This window comes from Pseudonaja textilis, chromosome Z (genome assembly GCF_049901715.1).
Source record: "Pseudonaja textilis isolate UNSWEBS1 chromosome Z, rPseTex1.2, whole genome shotgun sequence".
NCBI classification, from domain to species: Eukaryota; Metazoa; Chordata; class Lepidosauria; order Squamata; family Elapidae; genus Pseudonaja; species Pseudonaja textilis.
In genome coordinates, this window is record NC_142008.1 from 121,648,636 (window position 1) to 121,663,799 (window position 15,164).

The 15,164-nt window shown below is 37.7% G+C and overlaps 1 protein-coding gene across 1 annotated transcript; it reads left to right on the plus strand.

Moving 5' to 3' along the window:
* The first annotated feature begins 2,228 nt into the window (after window positions 1-2,228).
* Window positions 2,229-14,831, plus strand: LOC113451405 (vomeronasal type-2 receptor 26-like). Its single transcript, XM_087915342.1, has 2 exons — window positions 2,229-2,691; window positions 11,977-14,831. Exon 2 carries the CDS (start codon window positions 13,344-13,346, stop codon window positions 14,256-14,258), a length of 915 nt encoding a protein of 304 aa, XP_087771468.1. The 5' UTR covers window positions 2,229-2,691; window positions 11,977-13,343; the 3' UTR covers window positions 14,259-14,831.
* The last annotated feature ends 333 nt before the right edge of the window (window positions 14,832-15,164 follow it).

Here is a 15,164-nt window from a genome sequence, read left to right on the forward strand (position 1 = left end):
TACACTAAGTATGATATGTTGTGACTATTTTATCTTGGTTCTGTCTTGTATTTTTCCACAGGAAGAAATCTTGCTAAAAGGCACGTATTCAGTTCAGAACATTATAGAAGGAAAAAGCACTGACAGGAAGGGAGTTAATAAAAGATTAACCTCAGACAATTCAAAGAAGATTTGCTTATCTATAGTTGTTACAAAATAGCACCTACAGAGTATGTGTCTCATGTCACGTAGACTGGTCTAAAAGATTTACATTGTATCTCTTTACCTTCCTGTAAATTTCCTCTCTCACCCCCTCCCTTGAATTAGCACAATAAAAGAGGACAGCAAAAAGCCTGGGGGAAGGAAAAGGAGCAGGAGAAGCAGAGAAGCCCGGACCTTTTTCCATCTGTTCCAGGGCAGCCAGGGAATCCCATCTCCCCCAGGCTCAAAGTGTTGCCTCATCTCTTGTGTTTTGTGTGTTTTATTTCTTGTGCTTGCTTGGCAATCACTCTTGTGAGAGTCTTGCCTAGCCTCACCCTTGCGAGGGTCCCACTCTATCTCGCCCTTGCGAGGGCTATTTTCTCACCCTTGTGAGGGTTACTTTTAACTTCGTCCTTGCGAGGACTAACTCACCCTTGCGAGGGTTATTCTCTGAGAGGAATTCAGCAATCAACCAGAAAGCCGAAACAACAGACCGGTCGCTCAACGCGACAATATGTACCCTTAGAATTTGACAGTTTTGTCTTCATACTAACTATATTAATTCACAGTTCTTAATTAGTGTTAATAAACAAAGCTATATCATCTTTATAGGTCACTAATTCAAGAAAAAATGGAAGAAAAGAAAAAAGAAAATAATTTTGACACTTAAGATATGTATATATATATCTAATACAAACAGCAAGGGTATTTATAGACCATATGCTGTAGTTTAATATTCCATAAGTATGGGAGGAGAAGAGGAACACATTTTTATCATTCATTATTGCATATTTATATTATATATATATACAATATATATAATAATATATATTTCTATATATTTCTACACTATATCTAGGTAATTATAAATCCTAATCTGGATGTTTATCTAAATCTCGCTTTTTTTCCTAGCAGTTCCTCAATTTCTATAACTTTTGCCTCATCCTTTCTGTTTGTGAGCATTCCAATTTTATTTTCCTTTTTTCTTCTTTTTCTTTTTTTAAAATTTCTTTGTAACCTTTCCTTATTGTACTTTACAGTCTCACCATTGGTACCAAATGTTCCAAATTAAATAGTACTCTGAGTCCTCCTTATCCTTTAATTTCAGCGTGAGCCTATCCATCTCTGCACATTCTAAAATTTTGTAAATTATAACGTTGTTTCCTTAGCGGTTTGTTCCTCACCATACATCTTGAACACCTAGTTCCTCTGCCATTTTGAAAATAGCTTTTGGGAGTGATTTCCTAGCTTTTTTATTTACTTTTCCAGTTTTATAGTCTAATTCCATATCCACAATGGTATTAAACCTCCTACTATGCATATATTTTCATATTCCCGTCCTATTATTTTCTTGTGAAGTTTGCTATAAAAGTCATCTTGGTGCATATATTGCTACTAATAATATCTGTTCATAGTTCATTGTTATCTATACCATCAAAATCCTACCTACCTTGTCTGTAAAAATTTGCTTAGTGTTCATTGCTTCTTTTACATAGAGAGTTATCCCTCTCTTCTTTTGTTGTGGTAACGAGGTATAAAACTTTCCAATTTGGGGATGTTCCAGAATTTTATTTTGTTGTTTCTTAATATGGATTTCTTGTAAGTAAATTATATCTAATTTTAACTTTTCAAATTTAATTAATTAATTAATTCAAAAACATAGGGACATAACGTTAAACTGACTGGAGGGAAGTCCCAAAGTCATGTTACAAAGTATTACTTCACAGAAAGTGTACTGCAAGCTTGGAACCAACTTCCAAGCAAAGGTAACAGGTCAATCATCAGTAACTCAGTTTGAACATGCTTGGGCTAAACACATGTCCATCATCTGACAAAAATTGAAACAATATAAAAATAACAAATAAATTCATGAGCAAACAAATAACTCAGAGGGTGACTCAAAATACCACTAACTCTTTTTCTGCCATTGGATTTCAATGTTTCTAGATGTTGCACTGACACATTCCACAAAATGTGTTGTACTGATGGATTGCAAGTGCCATGGTATGAAACCAGAGGTGCTATTCAGGAGATTCTGACCAGTTTAGGAGAACCAGTGGTAGAAATTTTGAGTAGAGAACTGGCAAATAGCACCTCTGGAGATTTTACAGTATCCTTCCTGTGCCATGCTCACCAAGATGCAGCACAGAACCGGTAGTAAAAAAAATTGAATCCCACCATTGTATGAAGCAGACATTTCTTAATGTACCTTTTTTTCTTTACAGAATAGTTTTTCAGAATTACCAGCATGTCCTGGCCTTAGCGTTTACTCTAAAAGAGATCAACGAAAACCACCAGATGCTACCCAATATCACGCTGGGCTTTCATATTTTTGACAGCCATTTCAGTCCAAGGTGGACTTACTTCGCTTCGATGCTGCTGCCTTTCTCTCATGGGAAATTCATCCCTAACTACAAGTGTGGGGTCCCAAAACTTTTGGCTGCAGTGATTGGGGGACCTGATATCTCTCTTCACATGGCAGCTATATTGTCCATCTACAAAGTTCCTCAGGTAAGAGGTGCAAGAAGATATACATTATTAAATTGCCATACTTCCCCAGAAGTCTGTGTGCTTCTTTTTCTAAAAAAGGAGACAACTTTCAGATTCCAGGATATTATTTTTTGCTTGATAGGATTACCATAGTAATAATTCTGAACAGAAAATGGGGTTACAAGGCATAGAAAAACATTCCCCAATACCCGACACTGAATTAAGAGTTGGGAGTCTTCTAGCCCAATGCCTGCTCAAACAGATAACCCTATACCATTTCATATCAATGGTTGTCCAATCTCTTCTTAAATATGTCCAGTGATGGGGTAGCCACAACATCTGAAGACAAGCCATCCAACTCATTAATTGTTCTAACCTGGTTCTCTCCTTGATTAATTTCCATCCATTGATTCTTGTCCCACTTTCAGGTGCTGTAGAGAATAGGTTGACTCCTGTTTTTTTCCTTTTTCTCAGGGGACATCTTGGTTGCATCCTGGTTGCTTTCTAAATAAATAAATGCAGCTAGTTGCATAATGTTTCAGTATATAAACTCAAGGGCACCCAAAGACTCAAATGAATGTACACAGTGTCCATTTTCCACCTGCATATGTTTGTCTTCCTTTAGTTGACCTATGGCTCTGCTCCAGCCATGGATAAAGAGACTCAAGCGGTTTTCTTCCAGCAAATGTTTCCAGATGAATCCCATGAACATAAGGGCCTCATGCTGTTATTGAAGTACTTAAGATGGATTTGGGTTGGAATTCTTGTAGCAAAGAATAAAAAAGCAGAGAAATTTGTCCAGGAAGTGGTCCCTACCTTTTCTGAGAATGGCATCTGCACTGAGTTCATAGCACAGATACCAAACGCAGATTTCTATAGTGATTTTACTGATGTTATGGATGAATTTCTATGTATATATCATGTTCTCATGAAGAGCAAGGCCAATGTGATAATTCTATATGGTAAAATTCAGACTATAACATATCTGAGAAGTTTTCTCCAGTTTTCAGAAGTGGAGGATATACCAAAGAAGCCAAAGATCTGGCTTATAAATGCGCAGACAGAGTACACCTCACTTTCCCTTCATAAATCCTGGGATGTCCATTTCCTACATGGGGCTTTATCCTTTGCAGTTCACACAAAAGAGGTCAAAGATTTCCAGGAATTCCTTCACAATCTAAGTCCAAACAATGACCATCATGATCATTTTCAGAAAGATTTCTGGGAACAGGCATTTGGTTGTTTCTTCTCCAACTCAAAAATGGAGACATCTGAGGCAACTTGTACTGGACAGGAGAAGCTTGGGACTCTACCTACATCTGTGTTTGAAACACGCATCAGTGGACAGAGTTACAATATTTACAATGCAGTCTATGCTGTGGCACATGCTCTGCAATTTCTGTATTTATCCAAATCCAGAAAAATAGTGAAAGAAGGACGGAAACAGTTTCACTATCAGATGTGGTGGCAGGTAAGAAACTACCATATCTGTAGTTTCAAGGTCTGTCCTTAACCGTAATAAACAATGTTGTTTAGGGGAATTGACCTTAGATCTAAAAGTGAGGTGTAGCACTGAATTAACCATTTGAAATACCTAGAATGTGTTTCTGTCCATGAAATAACTGCCTTCCAAGCCCAAAAACCTCTTGGTAACACATGATGATTTTTCCACCCTGATTTCTTTATTGTTTCACACCTGTAGGCAAAATCTTGTAGGACTGAGCATTCTACTGTGTATCTCTACAATATACCCTGGGAACTATAATGAAGTGTGGTTACCTTCATCTTTTTTCTCTCAAATGAATTGCCTTTTACTTCTCTGAAATGCTCCCCCTTCAATCTGGGAATCCACCTCCTTACTACGTTCCATCACTCTGCCATATGTTTAGTCTAGAAAATGTCTTTGGATATGGCTCCCTTGGCCAAGAAACAGACATCAGCACCACATCCTAGAATCAGACACAATTGGACAGGGAAATATAATGATGATAATTGCCTTTGAATTCACATTGTCAATTGATATAGTTATATAGGGTGGTACAGAGATGGTATTCAGCAGGTTCTGACCAGTTCTGGAGAACCGGTAGCAGAAATTTTGAGTATACAACCAAACAACAAAAACCACCTCTGACTGGAGATTTTACAGTATTCTTCCCCTGCCACACCCACCAAGCCATGCCCACATGTTGTAATGACGAGGCAGTCGAGGTGTTTGATCATGATCAAATGAATCATGATGAACTTTATTGGAGTCTAGTCTTACATTTATACACATTTTTAGTAATCCTCTAACATTGGTTAACCTTAGTTTCTGCTCACCTTTCGTTACTGTTTAGCGTAGTAATTAACACAATTAATTATCTCTACTTCCTCTCTCTAATTCTCCTTTACATCAGTGACTTTGTTTTCCTGAGTTGTATTTGCTTTGGAACCTTCATTACCTGAGGTTTGCCATCAAGATAATGACATTCCTGCAATTACAATTCTACATATCCTCGTTTTTTATTTTAAATGGAGGATTCAAAGATTTATGAATGTATCGCAACTGTAAAGGAGTTAGAGAAGGGGAAGTAGAACAAAACAATGCAAACGAATTTGGAATACATTGAATAAAACAACAGGTTACAATTAGTACAATAATAATAATTATAGGATAAAAGAAAAACTGTCTGAGCCAAGACCAATCAGGGAGCCAATTGTTTAGCCACTCAAAAGGTGAGTACTGAGCATGGATATTATTTTGAATGTAGGATTGTAAATTGTCAAGCTCATCCTCAATAGTTTTATTCAAAAAATGAAAAATTCTGAGGATGGACATTGGTGGCATATTTATCAAAAAAGAACCACATTAAAAATAGGAAAATTATCAGAATACCTATCAGGAGCTATATTAAGTCCATACAAAGAAGAATTAAAGGTACCTGACAACCAGTAGTAATTAGAACAATAACTATAATTCCCTAGTTTTTTTAATATGTGCTGAGCAGCATCATAATCAGACCAATTATGAAACCAAGTGTGTTTAGCGTGACAACAGAAACACAGACCCCTTGTAAATTGACTAACTTTCAAGTAACACCAACGGACAGAATTCAATTGCATAGGGGGTTTAGAAAATAGCCAGGTGTGTGAAATAGATTGTAGTTGTGAGACAATAAATGTAGAAGACATGATCAAGTTAGGGGTAAAAGAAATTTGACCAAATGCCATTGGGGGCTCATAGTATAAAGTAATATTTGTGCCATGGGTCATAAACATATATTGGGCATGACGAACGCACAAATTAGAGTTAAGATGAACCACAGAAGTGTCACTTTGAGCAGAAACACCATTAGCCATAAACAAGAAAATACAAAGTAAAATTGTAACAGAATTAGCAGTAATAATAGCAAAAACAGCAGCAACAAGATTTTCAGGAGTCTGAGGTAATGAGGCCTGTTGCAGTTGTTGTTGAGCTTGATATGTAGTAGATTTAACCTGGCCCCAAGTGATGGGTTGCGGGTGCTTCAACCTTGGAAGCCAGACTTTTGTGTTCAGTTGAAGATTGAAATCCAGAATCAGGTTGTGAAGGCCCTGATGCCATGCCATGATACAAACACAGCGTGCTGGAACCCACACTGCTTGCCTAGTAGAAGGATCTTCCACGGCAGCATAACTACAACCCCAGGTGATCAGCAGTGTAGGGCCTTTCCAGGTTGGATCTGGAGCTTGGCGATACTTTACCAAAGATTCAGTAGTTTGAAAATGCAAATTAACAGGTGAGTCTGCAAGAGAATCTAAAAAGGTTAAATAATTCCAAGTAAATAATGATACAGCAATGAGATTTTGAATCTTTCGCAGATGGTAAGGGCCAGACTCAGTTTGTAATTGTTTTTGAAGCAATGCCTTAAAAGTACAATGAGCTCGCTCAACTATAGCTTGACCCTGAGAGTTGTAAGGAATTCTGTGCACTAAAGTAATATTCCATTTCTGACAAAAGGTTTGAAATTTCTTACTAATATAAGCTGGGTCATTATCAGTTTTCAACTGAGAAGGCCAACCCATGACAGCAAAAGAGGATAGGCAATGAGAAATAACATCCTTTAAGGATTCATCTGCCTTCTGATTTCCTTCAGTCAAGGCATTAGTAAAGGGAGTATGACTCCGAATGTGTTCTACATACAAGGAATACAAGTGAGTTTCCAAACTATTCTTTAAAGATAAAAACAAGGATAACAAATTCTCATCCAAAGAGAGAGCACAATAAGAAAAAGGAAGAGATTGCATAGCTAAATGCACATATTGAGTATTAACGATCAAGTTAATAGGTTGGTCACTGAACAATCGTAAAGCCAAAATCACAGCAGCCAGCTCAGCATGTTGAGCTGAAGTCTGTGTGGCAGTAAATTTAGAATACCATTGTTGTTGAATCTGCCAGACGACCACACTCCTTGTTGGTGAGCCATCAGTAAAAACTGTAAGAGCTTTAAAAATAGGATTTCGCACAAAAATGGAAGAAAAGGCCAGATTTAAAGTAGTAGTAACCACTATTCTAGGATCCTTGGGTAAAGAATACAATAAGTTTCCCACATATTGAGAAAAGGCTATCTGATATGATTCTGAAATCATCATCGAAAGCTATGCTAATAAGATCCTGTCCTGTAAGATGTAAAGCTTGTTTACGACCTTTAATAATCAAATCCTCTAATGCAGACTGATAAGGATAAATGTTTCTAGGCGGAGTAGCAAATTAGTCCATTCATGAATGTTGACTGCTTATGGAGAGGCATTAGAATAAAGACATCCTGTGGGTAAGGGTGCAGTAGGAAGAATAGCTAAACAAAGTCCTATTGTTAAGGATGTTATCCTGTCCACATATCGATACTTAAACTTATTCAATATTTCTTGAAGGCATGTTCTTTGAAGATCAGTTAATACAACTAGATCTCCTGGTGCTTGTGCCCCCTTCAAAGACTGAAATAAAGGCAACATATCACCAGTTGTAATGTAGAAGAATGAGCACACCCAATTAATAATACCAATTATTAATTAATTATTATTGCCATTATACTAAGGTATATGATTTCTGTACTTGTAATTCAGGAAGAATTGGAATGGAGCAATTATGCAACATTCTATGTCCTAAGTAGGTATAAGGTTCTACCTTTTGAATTTTGTCTGAGGCTATATACAATCCCTGTTGTGCCACAATATCCATTAACTCTTTTAACAATTTAGATTCATCAAAATCTGGGGCTGCTATCAATATATCATCCATATAATGATAGACTAAATAGGAAGGAAATTTATTCCTAAAGGGCTGAAGAGCATTATCCATGAAATATTGACTAAGTGTAGGGGAATTAAGCATTCCCTGAGGCAACACTCACCAATGATATCATTTTGTGGGCATGCTATTATTAAAAACTTTTCTTAAATCATGAAGGAAATGCCATTTCCCATTTTTCTTTTTTATAACAAAAACAGGAGTATTCCAAAGATTAGTAGAAAGTTCTATATGACTAGCAGCCAATTGTTCTTGAACCAATTGTTGTAAAGCAGCAAGTTTTTCCTTTGATAATGGTCATTGTTCCACCCAAACCAGCATAGAACAGAGCCATTTAAGAGGAAGAGCCATCATCAAGAATCAAATGAGCATTAAGAAGAGAAAGGATATCACAGCCCCAAATATTAGTATGAATATCTAGAATGTATGGTTGTAGGAAAAAAGAACTTACCAGCAGATGTTGTAACATTAATTTCTTGAACACTCTGCCAAGCAGCTGTAGAACCTCCTATTCCCCACAATGAAGAAACTGACATTTTTGCCACTGTACTGGCCAATGTAAAGAGGAGATGACAGTAACATCGGCTCCAGTATCCAATAACCCTTGAAATGGTTGTTTATTTAAGGAAGAGTGTTAACAAAGGACGAGAGGAGTTCAGCTGATGAAGTAAACCTACAGATAAAGAAGTTGATCCAAATCCTGCATCCCCATGATTACCTATACCAGAATATGAATTTCATATAGAAGAAGAAACAATTGAACAACAGAAGAATTACAAGGAAGAACTTGAGGAAGATTCACCCAAATCTGAATCATAATGATACCAATGTAATCTGAATCTACTACACCAGGCACAACAAAACAGCCCTTCTTGTGTGCAGAAGAACAAGGCAAAATTAAGCCAACTAATCCTGAAGGAAAAGGTCCTTTAAATTGAGATGGAACTATTTTAACTTCTAAAGGAAACTTAAACTCAATTACCTCTTGAGTGATTAAATCAATCCCAGTGCAAACAGCTGTGGCTGGGGAGGAGTGAGAGAGACTGCTGGAGCAGTCAGGTAATATTTGCATCCAATCTTCAGGGATAATTGTATAACCATTTTTTATTCCTTCTACAAGTCCTCTTGTAAAATTACCACTAATCCCATAGTCTGTACCTACCTTTTTTAACTCTCCTAAGATCTGATAAGGCAGACCCTCCCATTCTGCTACTTGCAGTCCAAGCTGTGGCCCCTGACCAGGACGATATTGTACTGGACAAAAAGACACTAATTCTGCAAGTTCTGTTCCTGAGACAGAGGCATCTTTTTTACAAGCCTCAACCATTTTCTGAAAAGAAGTCTGAACAATAGAGTCAGGAGGCTTTTGCTGTGTATCTGCAGAAGCTGAGAGAATTGAAGACATATATTCAGGTGAAGAATTAGGATAAATGACAACATTAGTATAACATGAAGGTGGAGGTTTTAAAAGAGAAAGTTCAATGTGACCAAATTTTTCAATTGCATGCCTACATAAATGCCACATCTGCAAAACTTCTATTTTTGCTCTAGGTTCAGTATGCAATGTTTTCCCTATACGTTCCCAATCAGTTAATTTTAAAGACCCCTCTTTTGGATACCATAAGCATTGAGTTGCAATCTCCTGGACCAGCCTTAAGAGATTTTTGACTGGTATGTCAATATTATTTTTTTTCAACAAATAGCCTAATTCATCTACATGCTTCCTTTGTTCCTCAGAAAGAGAAGACCCCATACTTACAGAAACCAAAAGGTTGAAGAAACCACAAAGGGTTGAAGGTGCACCAAATCCTTGCCAAACGAAGTAAGAGGGTCCCTGTTCATATGCCACTTGTTGTAATGATGAGGCAGTCGAGGTGTTTTATCATGATCAAATGAATCATGATGAACTTTTGTCTTTCATTTATACACATTTTTAGTAATCCTCTAACATTGGTTAACTTTAGTTTCAGCTCAGCTTTCGTTACTGTTTAGCATAGTAATTATCACAATTAATTATCTCTAGTTAAAGTCTAACACATGTTTACTTCCTCTCTCTAATCCTCCTTTACATTAGTGACTTTGTTTGCCTGAGTTGTATTTGCTTTGGAACCTTCATTACCTGAGGTTTGCCATCAAGATAATGACATTCCTTCAATTACAACTCTACACCCACAGAACCGGTAATAAAAAAAAATTGAATCCTGCACAGGTTTTTAAGCAAGGTGATCACAACTTACAACTTCCTTCCAGCTTCCATCAATCTAGAACTAAGGAGAAATTTCCTGACAATTAGAACAATTAATCAGTTGGACAAATTGCCTCCAGAAGTTGTAAATGCTCCAACACTGGAAGTTTTTAAGAAGAGATTGGAGAACCATTTGTCTGAAATGGTATGCAGTTTCCAGCCTGAGCAGGGGATTGGACTAGAAGACCTCCAAGGTCCCTTCCAACTCCAATATCCTATCCTTTTCTATTCTATATTGCTTTGCTTGTGAAAAGCCTCAAAGTAAAGTTGAAGATCGCAATCATGTGACTATGGGATACCTTGACAACCAGACATTCAGGCCAGTTGCCAAGTTTGAAAATTGTGATCATGTGACTACAGGAGTCCTGTGACAGCCTGAATTTCAAAGAAATCATGAGTACCACTCATGCTGCACCATTGCAAATTCAAATGGTTGTTGAACAAGAGACTGCCAAGACACTGTCAGTCCCAAAGCCCCCTTTGGGACAATTCACTATGAAAATTCACTACAGCCAATTCACCCCAATATACTCACCATGGCCAACTTGCCATGGAAAAACTCACCATGTCCAAGTCTATGTTGGACAACTGATTGTAGGGCAAGAGTTACACCAATATCAAAGAAATGGTGGAATAGAATCATTAAAGAAAAGATGCAAAGAACAAACTGAAATCTGAATGACAAAAATCAAATATTTCTAATTTATTTTAAATAATTAAATTGAAGTGATACATCGTTCTGCGGTGAGTTGGCCATGATGAATTGCCCATGGTGGGGTGGCCACAGAGATTTGGCTGTGGCAAGTTGTCCCATTCCACCCAAAGGGTAGGCTTGATTGAGAAACCAAGGGTCAGGACTAATTTTATTGCAAGTTCTATAATAACAGAATCCTGAAAATTTGAACATCATTACCACTCCCTCACATTCTCTTTATATGAACTGAGCTTGTTTGAAATGTTTCTTAAGTTATTTTTCATTGTCCTGCCTCACGGTCCTCTTATCTAATTGGCTGTCCCTCCTGTCCTTCAAGGCTATTCCTAGGATCTCTAAAGATGCAGAGATTTCCCAATTCACAACACATCAGCTGAGGAGGAAGAAGCCTGAGTACCTTAGTCTCTTGCTACTTGTTATTTGTTTGATTATGGCTTGCAGCTAAAATAAAAGTTTTTATCTTTTCTTTATTAAGAAATAATAAAAATAGAAAGAAATAGAAACAGAAACAATAGAAATACAATAGAATTATTTAAATATCAATGTCTATGTTTTGAACATATATTCAATTCAGTTCAATTCTTTGTTTGGTGATTGGACATACAAGGAATTTGTCTTTGGTGCATATGCTCTCAGTGTACATAAAAGGAAAGATACATTCATCAAGAATAATAAGGTAGAACACTTAATGATAGTCATAGGGTATAAATAAGTAATCAAATCACACTAGGAAACAATCAATATAAATTGTAAGGATACAAGCAACAAAGTTACAGTCATACAATCATAAGTGGGAGGAGGTGGGTGATAGGAACAATAAGAAGATTGATTGTAATAGTAATGCAGACTTAGTAAATAGTTGGACAGTGTTGAAAGAATTATTTCTTTAGCCGAGTGATGGCATTCAGGAAAAAAACTGTTCTTGTGTCTAGTTATTCTTATGTGCAGTTCTCTATAATGTCATTTTGAGGGTAGGAGTTGTCTAGAATGTGAGGGGTATATAAATAAATATATTATAAATTCTTTCTCCTTCCTTCTGTCCTTTTCTCTCTTTGTTTCTCTCTGGCTGTCTCTGTATTTCAGGTTCATTCTTTTCTGAGAAGTGTCAGATTCAACAACAGTGTTGGTGAGAAGGTCTCCTTTGATGAAAATGGAGAATTCATTGGTGGATATGATATTATCAACTGGGTCACATTCCCAAACCAGTCATTCATTAGGATCCAAGTTGGAATGGTGGATCCCACAGCTCCAGCAGACAAGTTCTTCAGTATTTCTGTAGATTCCATCATGTGGCCAGTAGGCTTTAATCAGGTTAGCTGTCTGAATGTAGACTGGTCTGCCTTCATTTATGTAGCATAAAAATATCTTTATTAATGAAATTCTTAGAGCATCTTCTATAAACTAGCCTAAATACAAATGTTCTAGAGAAGGAAAAAATTATCTCTAATAATTTTCTAAGAGTTGATATAGAACAGGGGAGTCAAACTCAAGGCCCGCAGGCCGGATCTGGCCCATGGAGTGCTTAAATATGTCTGAGGGGCCACCCTGGAAACAGCAAAGTACCAGCCTGCAATACCTCTGCCAGTGAATACAGAGTCTTGGTGCCTGTGTCCATTTTCACTGGCAGAGCTCTGCAGGAAGCTGTCCCAGCCAAAAATGGAATCTGGGGGGAGTCGCCTGGGCTACTACAGCTGATACAGACATGAGTTACTTCGATATGGCCATGCCCCCTGGCCCCCCACTTGAGGTAAGCACAACCCTGATGTGGACCTCAATGAAATTGAATTTGACATCCCTGCCATAGAATATTATACTCATTAGTTTGGCTCTCTGTTAACAATGCATGGGTTTTTTTTTTATTTAATTTTATTTTAAGTATAAGAATACAACATGGTGCAGCCATTCTGGTGTTACAATTGTGAAGTAAAACCTACAATCCAGTGTACTGAATTTCATCAGTCTGGTGACTTCAAAATTAAGAAATTGAGAAAAACATCTTTAAGCAGCACAAAAATTATCATTGGAGACTGTGCTTCATGGATATAGAAAGCCATTGACAACAATAATTACAGATATTGAATGAATTATTATTTTAGTTCATTTAGATCACAAAACAATGTAATCACATGGCTTCTCATTATCAATCCATTTTTATGCACTTGATTCCACACTAACAATATCTTTCCAAGAACTTTCTTTTTCCTCTGTATCTTAAAATATTCTTCTTCATTCACTGATAGACATTGCCTTTATCTCTGTGTAATGATCCTTGTGAGGCAGGATACAGCAAGGAAAAGTTAGAAGGAGAATCATTTTGCTGCTATGTTTGCCGTCTATGTCCAGATGGGAAAATATCAAAAAAGAAGGGTAGGAAATTTCCAAATACATTATAATGGGACTAAGCCAGGAGGGTACAACACTGTCTATAATCCACTGTATAATTCCAATCAATGTCTACTTTTTCAGATGTGGATGACTGCTCTCCATGTCCAGAAGATCAATATCCAAACCCTGACAAAAATATGTGCATTCCAAAGCGGATCACTTTTCTGTCCTATGAAGAACCCTTGGGGATCAGTCTGATTGTTCTTTCCCTTTGCTTTTCTTTGATGACAACTTTGGTCATCACAATCTTCATGAAACACAAAGATACTCCCATTGTCAAAGCCAACAACCGGAATCTCACCTACATTCTCCTAGTTTCCCTCCTCCTCTCTTTCCTTTGTGTCTTTCTATTTCTCGGGAGACCCAATACAATTGTGTGTCTCCTTCGACAGCCAGCTTTTGGGCTCATCTTTTCAGTGGCGGTTTCTTGTGTCTTGGCCAAAACCTTTGTTGTGGTTCTAGCTTTCATGGCCACCAAACCTGGTTCCGGATTGAGAAAATGGGTGGGGGGAAGAATGGTTGGTTTCATTCTTCTAGCCTGCTCCCTTGTCCAAATGTGTGTTTGTGCTGTGTGGCTGATAACATCCCCACCATACCCAGATTTTGATGCACACTCAATACCTGAAGAACTCATCCTGGAGTGCAATGAGGACTCGGTCATGTTCTACTGTGTTTTGGGCTTTATGGGTTTTCTTGCTCTCGTTAGCTTCTCTGCTGCTTTTCTAGCTAGGAAGTTACCTGACAGTTTCAATGAAGCCAAATTCATCACCTTCAGCATGTTGGTCTTCTGCAGTGTTTGGCTGTGTTTTATCCCAACCTATCTAAGCAGAAGGGGGAAATATACATTGGCTGTGGAGATCTTCTCCATGATCTCCTCCAGTGCTGGACTATTGGTGTGTATCTTCCTTCCTAAGTGTTTTATCATTGTGATGAGACCCGAACTGAATGATAAACATCAGCTCATGAAGAGAAATTTTTAACAAATCTTTTGGAGATCTGATATCCTTTGGAGATCTTCCCCAGTAGCAAACTTAAGCCAGAGAACAATGTGCAGTAAGATTGGCCTTCTATAATGCCCTATCTCTGAAATTTAATATAGATCAGAACATTTTTTTTTTTCCTTCTGGAAGGCAATTATAAATGGGGACCAGTGGTGGGATTCAAATAATTTAACAACCAGTTCACTGCCCTAATGACCAGTTGGTTAGGTGTGGCTGGGTGGGCATGTGACTGGGTGGGCTTGGCCAACTCGATGTCACTCAAGTCAAGGGGAGCTTCTCCTCGCCTGTCCTCTTGTGACTGTGGGGATGCTGCAACGGTTGTAAATGTGAAAAATGGTCATAAGTCACTTTCTTTCAGTGCCATCGTAACTTTGAATGGTCACTAAATGAACTGCTGCAAGTCAAGGATTACCTGTACAAAAATACAAAAAGCTTCTTTGCTTGCAAAAAGCTGCCCTAAATGCCAATTATTAGATTAAAAATACTTGCAAGCTGGAGTTACAAATCAGGCAGGGAGCCAGAGCACCTTGAGGAATTAAAATAGTGCAATAATAACTAATAACTAGCAGCAGTGACTCTTGCTCATAAAGTGAAACCCTTTAGTAGAGAGGTCATTTAAGCTCTCCAGAAAGAGCACACTCAGGAGAAGCAATCTTTAGATCCATTTGCATGACTTAAAGATATCAGCTGCTTTCACACACCTCACAAGATATCCTAAGGAAATCATCCAGATTTACGGAAAGATCACATGCCCCCCAGAAAGGCAATAAAAAAAATCAGTGCCAAGCTTGCATCTGACCCCTTGAAAGTACAGCCCAAAAGGACAGTGCCAGAAACCACTAAAGCAGTGAAGGAAGACCCCCTCCTCGGATAGAAAAAGAAACC

Excerpts from the sequence above, each read along its gene's own strand:
- LOC113451405 (XM_087915342.1), top strand. The coding sequence starts at position 13,344 with ATGTCTACTTTTTCAGATGTGGATGACTGCTCTCCATGTCCAGAAGAT.